Genomic DNA, 8622 nt, shown 5'->3' with positions numbered 1-8622 from the left:
CTAATGAGGTGACAGCATGTAGGCTATTACTGCCAGTAAGCAGAGAAACACTGACCACACTGTGACAAGGTGCAACATAAGATTAACACATTGTACTACTGTAAACGGGATACTTCAGTCATATCTAAGCTGCCGTCATCAGCAGAGCGCGCATCCAACACTGTGCTCCCTGTTCTAAAGCATTTTCACAATTTCAAATGCCTTTTTCTGTAATACATCACTTTGGGAATAATGTTACTTAGAAAATAATTGTATAAAAAAAAATATAAAAATGTATATTTAGTTGAGTAACTGGTCATTTTATATGTTTATTTTTTTATTGGTCTAATAAAAAATATATATACTCTCTAATATATTTTATCTTCCACACTGAGCAGCCACGGTACAGTAGATGGGCTGAGCTGTACATGGGGGCTTTGTTCATTGTGTCACCATGAGTGCTACAGCGCCGTCTCCGCCCCTGCTGTGGAGCCGTGCACCTCCAGCGGCAGTGCGCGCTGTGTATGGCCTGCTGCAGCTCCAGCTCCGAGGCGTGGGGGCGATGACACCGGCGCTGTCCTACATGCACACGGTCTGATCTACGCGGAGTTATTCATCATTGAGACCTGTCCTGAATCAAAGCGTTACAATGGCGCTTCTGCATGCACCTTTACGCACACGTTGGATGGTAACGGCTTTCACGCTTATTGCACTATGGGGCTGTGCGCTCTCCATCACGCGCTACTCTATACCGGAGGAGATGGAAGAGGGATCCTTTGTTGCAAATCTGGCCACGGATCTCGGTTTGGACGTCCGCACATTGACGCAACGTGAGGCGAAGCTCGATTTTGTGAACAGTAAGAATTACCTTGACATCAAAAAAGACACGGGTGAGTTGGTTATACGTGAGAAAATAGACCGGGAAAACATCTGCACCTCTAAAACCACGTCTTGTTTCTTAAAAATGGATGTCATTCTCGAGAACCCCATCCGTATTTTTAACATTGAGCTAGAGATAATGGACATTAATGACAATGAGCCTGTGTTTCGCAGAAAGACAATGAATTTGGACATTTCGGAAGCCACCCCTCCCGGGGAGAGATTTTCATTGACAAATGCTGTAGATGCAGATGTGGGCACCAATTCAGTCAAGACTTACCATCTGAGTGAGAGCAAATTCTTTAACATTGACATTCAGACCGGCAGTGATGGTTCTAAATATGTAGATTTGGTGTTAAATGGGAATCTAGACAGAGAGGAGCAGGGAGCTCATAATCTGATTTTGACGGCAGTAGATGGAGGGGTGCCTCCCCGCTCTGGTACAGCGAGCATCATTATCAATGTCCTGGATATCAACGACAACGCCCCCCTCTTCAGTCAGCCGGTATATACAGTCAATGTCTCCGAGAACTCTGCTGCAGGCACTGTGGTCATGGTGTTAAATGCGACAGACTTGGACCAAGGCACGAACGCAGAGCTGCTATACTCGTACACACTGTACACTTCGGAGAAAACCCAGGAGATCTTTATGCTCGATCAGCACACGGGCGAGATCAAGGTGAAAGGCGTCATAGACTATGAGGAGAGTCAAAGTTTTGAGATGCACATCCAAGCGCAAGACCGGGGCACCAATCCACTGTCAGGACACTGCAAAGTCACAGTCTATGTCAATGACCTCAATGACAACTATCCTGAAGTCACCATCAAGTCTGTGAAAAACGCAGTCAGTGAAGACACCCCCATTGGCACTCTTATCGCTGTGGTGACAGTGAGAGACCAGGACTCTGGAGACAACGGTGTGGTCGAACTCACTTTGAGCCAACAAAGAACATTACCATTACTTTTAAATAAAACCTCTGAGGGGTTTTACGAGCTAATAGTGTCAAAACCATTGGACAGAGAAATGATCAGTAAATACGAACTAATTCTCATGGTGACAGACAAAGGCAGCCCACCCCTATCTGAAAATGAAACAATAATTTTAGACATTTTAGACATCAATGACAACGCACCCACATTCCCTCAGCCTTTTTACACCATCCATGTTGTGGAGAATAATGTACCAGGGGCTCTATTGACATCTCTCAGCGCTCATGACCCAGATCTGAACGAAAACCAATATTTAGTCTACTTCATAATGGAAAAAGAGATTGTGAACACATCTATGTCCATGCTGTTTTCCATCAATCCAGAAAACGGAGATCTTTACGCTTTAAAGACATTCGACTATGAAAGAGAAAGAGACTTCTTATTCCACATTGAGGCAAGAGATTCTGGTGTTCCTCCACTTAGTAGTAACGTGACAGTCCATATTATCATACAAGATCAAAATGACAACACTCCGATAATAGTTTCACCGTGGAGAGCTCAAGGATCTATTGTAGAGGAAGTAATACCCCGCTCCACAGATAAGGGACATCTAGTGGCTAAAGTTATCGCCATTGATGCGGATTCAGAGCAGAATTCAAGAGTGACATACCAACTTCTACAAATCACCGATGCTTCTTTATTCAGCTTGGACCAGTACAATGGAGAGATCCGAACAACAAGAATGTTCAGTTATAGAGATCCGAGGCAGCAAAGATTAGTCATTGTCGCCAAAGACAACGGTGATCCTGCCTTGTCAGCTACAGTAACCATCAAGATCTCAACTGTAGAAAATGTGATGTCGTTTTCAGAAACTACTGAGCTGCCAATTGAATATGACATGTTCACGGACTTGAACTTGTACTTGGTGATCGGACTAGGAGCAGTGTCATTCTTGTTACTAATCACCATCCTGGTTATAATTGTCCTGAAGTGTCAGAAACCAAAGCCCAAAGCTATCAAGATCCCACCAAACGCCAACAGGAACAGTGTCATCAGCAGAAATAGCGTCATCAGTCAGAGAAGTTCCACCATCGCGGATTCGACCCTGATCTCCAGCGATGCTTACTGGTACAGCCTGTTCCTGGCTGAGACGAGGAAGGGGAAAGTGGTGGTGAGGCAGCCCATCATCCCCAAAGGAGGCTACTTTGTGTCCAGTATACCCCGGAGCATAGGCCCCAGTGAGACGGACTCCAGAGCATCCACACTGGAGGTTTGTATGCTTAGGTTTTATATTCATGACTTTACCTGATCAACATGTTAATTCTGTCTTCTGCTTCTGTCTTGAGTAGCACATCGCAAAAAAGTATATGGAGTCGTGTGTAACAGCAAACAATGAGACTAGTGTAGTTTTATTACCAGTCATAAAACATATTATGTTATTTTGCTATTAATTAACACTAATATGCTTTAATATATAACTAACTGACCTTTAAGTGGAATATGTTTTACCCAGTATTTAGGAAACACTACAACATGTATAGCTTAAAATGATCAAAATATATACTGCACTTATGAATCATATTTTATATATTGTATAGATGTATATGAATGTTCACTCTATGACACAAGACTGTGCAATTAAAAAAAAAAAAAAAAAAAAAAAAACGTCACATATGGAACATTATTACATTATATATTGATATTGCTTCTAGACTTTTGCCGGTCAAGATTTACTACTATTAGCACAACTCTTCAAGTGTAGTAAGAAAATCATGCAAATGAAGCTGAAGAATGAGGTCAGTGTGTCATGGAGGATGATGTTACAAACATAATTGGCTTCTACTACACACAGTGGATAATCATAACCAAGAGCAATCAGAAAAAAGAAAAAAACACAGTTTGAATCTAGTCAAAATGCCACCAAATTACACCTGCGCCAGTGCTGTGCGCCTGTGTAGGTGCTACAGATGCACAGAGAGTAAACAGGCATTCTCCAGTGGGTGTGAGAGGCGCCTGACTTCAAAGCATCGCAGCCTGCAGAGCTATGAATCAAGGACAAAAGATGCTGCCATACATGAGATAAACTGCATCTTGCGGTTCCTCCTCACATACAGATCTGCACAAACCAACAGAGCAGCTGAGTTTTGCAGCAGATGTAGTTTGTTTTTCTACAGCTGGATGTGCAGCCCAAACTCAACCAAGTGTTGCACTGAAAGATTAAACAATATGAATATGCATGAGGACGCCTGTGTATATGTGGCTATTGTCATTCACTTGTTGAACTCAATTTGTCTCTTCTTTCTGTTCTAAAGTATTCAAAATGAAAGGAAGTCCACCCGACAACTGGAGGTATGCTGGTTGCTAACTACATTTTGTAGAGCCACTATAATTTTATTTTTATTACACTTTTGTATTTACTAATCATTTTGGTTTAGTCTAAAAAAAATGCAGAAAAAAATTGGTCATTTTAAGTTAGAGCATTACAATATACACTATGTTCTGGTTGTAATAAAATCCGAATTGGCCACTCAGTTTTTCAAGGGAGAAAACCTTTCAGCTTAGAGATTAGAATGGGAATTGGTTGCCAGTCAGATTTTGTGGTGCACATCTGGTTTGCTTGGCCCAGATTCAAGACAATGTAATGGCGCAAATAGAAAAAAAAAAGAAGAAAAAAAGATAAAGATAAAGGAATGATTTTTTGCAATAGGTTCTCAGAGTGCAGTGCACCTGAGAGTGAAACAACACATCATGGTTCATTAATCACAGAATGGAAGACCATGATAGATTTATTTGTGGCCATCATATAGCAGTTTCACACTGCAGGGACACTACTGGACCACCAAATACCAAATCCTGTTTGTGCATGCTTTGACTACAATAGGTCAGATTTTTGTGTGGATTGCTTGAGGTACTATAAAAAAAAGAAGGAGGAAGAATCACAGAATAATAAACAATAAAATCATACTGGTAAAAATACAGCATAATTCAGACTTAAATACAATTGTCCAAGTCCAAATACGTTTTTTACATGAGATGTCAACAGATCTAACAAGTGAACAGTGAGTCTGGAATCATTTATTTTAACCACAGAATAAACTGTTACTTGGTTGTCAGAAATGGTTCATGCTTCTGGTAGTTTAAACTTTTCATAAAATGTTTGCATTCAGATTACACTTTACGTCTTGTCTCTCCTTCCTCTCGCACTTTTTCACTCCACAAAACAAAGTACCCAATACAGTTCACTCAAAAATCTGTGCTATGTATTGAATTTTCAATCTCCTGATTTCTATATTAGTTGCTGTGTTTAGTTGTCTAATTCTACACCCAACTCCTCCAAATTTCTCCAAATGTTTGCAAAACCCTTGTTCTAAAATGCTTGGATTGCACTAACAGTGGCAGTAACCAGTCAGGATCCAGTGTTGCATGAGTGAGGACTTTCTGTGAGTTTGGGGGGTTTGTCTTCCTTTTTTGGACTGATTATATGCTGTGCTTCTTTGTGCAGGGCCCCAGAAGAGAACTGCCATGATATAATCACCTCTTCACTGGTGACTCACACTGAAGACATACCACAGCTGCCCACCCAACTCCCCCCGTCCCCTCCATCATTGACAATTCGACCCATTCTTTTCTCAGATTAAGCATGAATCTGCATGGCTCTACAATATTCAGGCGTCAAATCGTGTATTGCAGAAATCCTGGACATTCCAAAAGTGGCCTCATGCTGTCATTCCTTAACCAGAGAAGTGCTGCCTTCTCTCCAGCTTTACATACAAGGTGTGTCCAGAGAGTAAGAAGAGGGAGATCTACAATGATAATGCTTTTACCATATGAGTAATAGCAGTTGCATACCAAGTTCTTGACCTCTATAAAGAGCTTTAAGAGTCCATCCTAAGACTGTGCAGGTTCTGTTTTTCTTACGTAATATCACAGTATTAAGCATATGTGTGGGTGGCTAACCTAATTTGGTTCCAAGTGAGTACTTGAGTAAACCACAAGTTTTATTTTTGTTGGAGAAGTAAAAAGTTGTGCTTGCATTCTGGTCAACTGTACACAGAAAACAAAAATAGAAAAACTGTTTGGACACACCTTGCATACTGTAGTGATAGAAATCCCTCATTGTTAAGTTCACGTTCCCACATGATTCAGGGCGAAAAACTCCATAAAACTGTAGCTGGTAATAGTGCTTAGACATTAGTGATATTGATTTGACATATTTTATACAAAGCATTTCACTACATTTTAAGTCTTAAGACTCATAGTGTTACTGGTAAGAAAATAACAAGTGGTTCGGTTTTCATTACCATTCTTAAATAGTGAGTTTTCAAGTGTCTTGTTTGATTTAGCTGATTGTAAAGAAAAGAAAATGAGGTAACAGAAAGAAACGCACACCCTTAAAAAATATCAGGTGCATAATTTATTTAGAAATATAAGCTTTATGCCTGACTGCAATAGGCAGAGCAGACCGCAATAATTCTACTTCTTAAAAAAAAAAGGTTTTATTCAAATATAGTATATAAATGGATTTTTACAAATCCAAACCTCTTTACATCATGAAAAATATTGGTTTATAAATTTCGCAACATGGACTTACAAACTAATAAAAAAAGCATTTGTTTTCAACCGTCAACAATCTAATCAGTATTAAAAAAAGGTACTAAACTTTTGTAATACAATTTTTATCATGTACGATAAGGTCCAGACATAAAGTGTTGTTAATGACTGTTTTTATAAATATTTTATGTATCAGATTTTATGCTGCTTTTGTGAGCTTCTTCAAGGGCATTTTGTGTTGCGTATTTGTAGTTTGGTGATGTTTTTGACAGTGTTATAATTATTACTAATATTAAGTATTTTTCTTGACCTTTGTTGACCTCAAGAGTAGCACCTATATTGCACTATAGAAAAGACCAGATTTGTGTTCATCAAAAAAACAAGGAGCTTTTAAACAGAAAAACCTTTGCAGTAGGAATAGTGGACAGAGGTAGAAGAGAGGGTTCGCTCTCAGACGCCTGGCTACAGACTTAAAATTGATTTAACATAAACAGATCAGACACAACTTTATGCGCAGAATATCACTGTGACCCTGTTAGTGTTGATGTATTTAAACTAAGTAACTGTGTAAGTAAGAGCACATTTCACATAGGGGGTAAACTGTGATCTGTCACCTTCATGATGCTACTCAGTCTCTTTATCCAGGTCAAGGGTGATATTAAGGTGTCCCTCTATCCACAGAGTGAACACTGATCAGAATGCTTCAGTGCATAGTAATAATACATACTAATTCCATCTTTAAATGACAAGACTGCACCTCTGTCCACTATTAGTTTTGATTACAAATAAGGTGCTAAACAACATAACCCTAATGGTGTTACTGAACATAGATGTATTACATTAGAGGCCAGTCTAAAGCAGGTGGCTGCACTCTAAAACCCAGAATGCACTGATTGGTCTGTAAATGTGATTTGAGCTGCCTGAATTCTTATGCAGTGGTTCTGAGTGGATGTATCAGGCTACAGTCTGAGTCAGAGAAATCCAAGCTTCAGTTTCCTGGTGTGGCTGTAACACCAATACAGTGCACTGGCTGTCAGACCGAGGATGTCACTTAATCAGGAAAACACTCACCCTGGGGTACAATAGTGTGCAATCAAGACTGGTGTGAAAAGAATTGCACATGCAATGAGCTCCTTGCGTGCCTTCTGCATTGTTAACTTCTGATGAATGAAATTACAGACTGTTCAGTGCTGTGCAAAAGATTAAGATTTAAGGCAGTCAAAAACAAATGGCTTTTTATCGGTGGTTTTCAGATAGTAGAATGTTATGATGTCATACTCTCTGATGGGGCAAGAGGCAGGATTTCTTATTGATTGCATTGTACTTTCCTATGAAATATCCAAAAGGCAAAGTCACAAATGTTGAACATGTTCATTTCTATTAGTGACTAGAAACCCAGCAGTATAAAAATTGATGACCTAATGATTTCTCTACTGAAAAATGGGCTTTTAATGACTCTTGGCTCTTTATTCCAGCCTCACTTAAACTTTGCACAGCATTGGTCTATTTCCCAGTTACAGTTGTCCCTGTATTAAAACAATAGGAGCTCAGCCTTGTTGTTTGTGTTCAGATTTAGAACCGGTAGATGCATTTATTGTACATTCAACTGCTTTCTACTTTGTGTTTTTATACTGTTTTTGATATATCTGTCTTCACTGTGACTGAATGGCACAGGAAAGTGCTTCTAGATCTCTAAATATTCTCATGTGTGTACATTTTAGGTTCTTCTACTCATTTATTTAGATTGTAATAATCAAGCTCATGCCACTTTTAGAAGATTAGAAGTTTTGGGGAGAGAATGGCCTTGCTTTTTTTCAGTTTATTGTCCGTTTTAGATGTTTCTGATTTGGCGTAAAACGTTCTGCCTGATCATGCTAGTTTGAATAAAGCTTTTTAATCTGACTTTTGTGTATGATAAGAATTTGATCAAAAGTGACTCTCTCTTCTGCTCTGGGAAAAATCCACCCCATAAACACATATTGACCTAGTTCTGTGCTAATTCTTGGAAATTGAAAAGCAAAAATAAAGGCCGTGCTAGCAGTTTACAAAATAATAGCTTTGTCAGGATTAGCACAAGCCTTGCGGTAAATTGCATAGTCTGCTTTCCTGCCAGCGCACAGGCCTACATAGTGCACTGTGTAGAAGAAGTATACACTCAAATACTATTACTCTAATAAGGAAGTTACCTGATACCAAAAAACAAAAATACCAGAATTTTTAAAAGGACAGCTACTGACTCTATTGTACTATTGTATTATTGTATCGTTATCCTTGTTACTGCTA

General features: G+C 39.4%; 1 protein-coding gene across 2 annotated transcripts; it reads left to right on the top strand.

Moving 5' to 3' along the window:
- The first annotated feature begins 462 nt into the window (after positions 1-462).
- On the top strand, positions 463-8239 carry LOC117381924 (protocadherin alpha-C2-like). 2 transcript variants are annotated; one of them, XM_033978978.2, is made up of 3 exons: positions 584-3058; positions 4101-4137; positions 5291-5577. In XM_033978978.2, the coding sequence occupies exons 1-2, from the start codon at positions 629-631 to the stop codon at positions 4110-4112; spliced, it is 2442 nt and encodes an 813-aa protein (XP_033834869.1). In that variant the 5' UTR covers positions 584-628; the 3' UTR covers positions 4113-4137; positions 5291-5577. The 2 variants fall into 2 exon arrangements, with proteins under 2 accessions (XP_033834868.1, XP_033834869.1); XM_033978977.2 differs by lacking the exon at positions 4101-4137 and having other exon boundaries at positions 463-3058; positions 5291-8239.
- The last annotated feature ends 383 nt before the right edge of the window (positions 8240-8622 follow it).

This window comes from Periophthalmus magnuspinnatus, chromosome 14 (genome assembly GCF_009829125.3).
Source record: "Periophthalmus magnuspinnatus isolate fPerMag1 chromosome 14, fPerMag1.2.pri, whole genome shotgun sequence".
Taxonomy (NCBI): domain Eukaryota; kingdom Metazoa; phylum Chordata; class Actinopteri; order Gobiiformes; family Gobiidae; genus Periophthalmus; species Periophthalmus magnuspinnatus.
The sequence above is the reverse complement of the archived record's forward strand: the minus strand, read 5'-3'. Positions and strand labels throughout refer to the sequence as shown.

What these genes read in the sequence shown, in the direction of transcription:
- LOC117381924 (XM_033978977.2), top strand. Translation starts at nt 629, where the DNA reads ATGGCGCTTCTGCATGCACCTTTACGCACACGTTGGATGGTAACGGCT. An exon ending in CCAGAGCATCCACACTGGAG is followed by an intron (nt 3,059 to 5,290) that starts GTTTGTATGCTT and finishes TTCTTTGTGCAG; the next exon opens with GGCCCCAGAAGAGAACTGCC.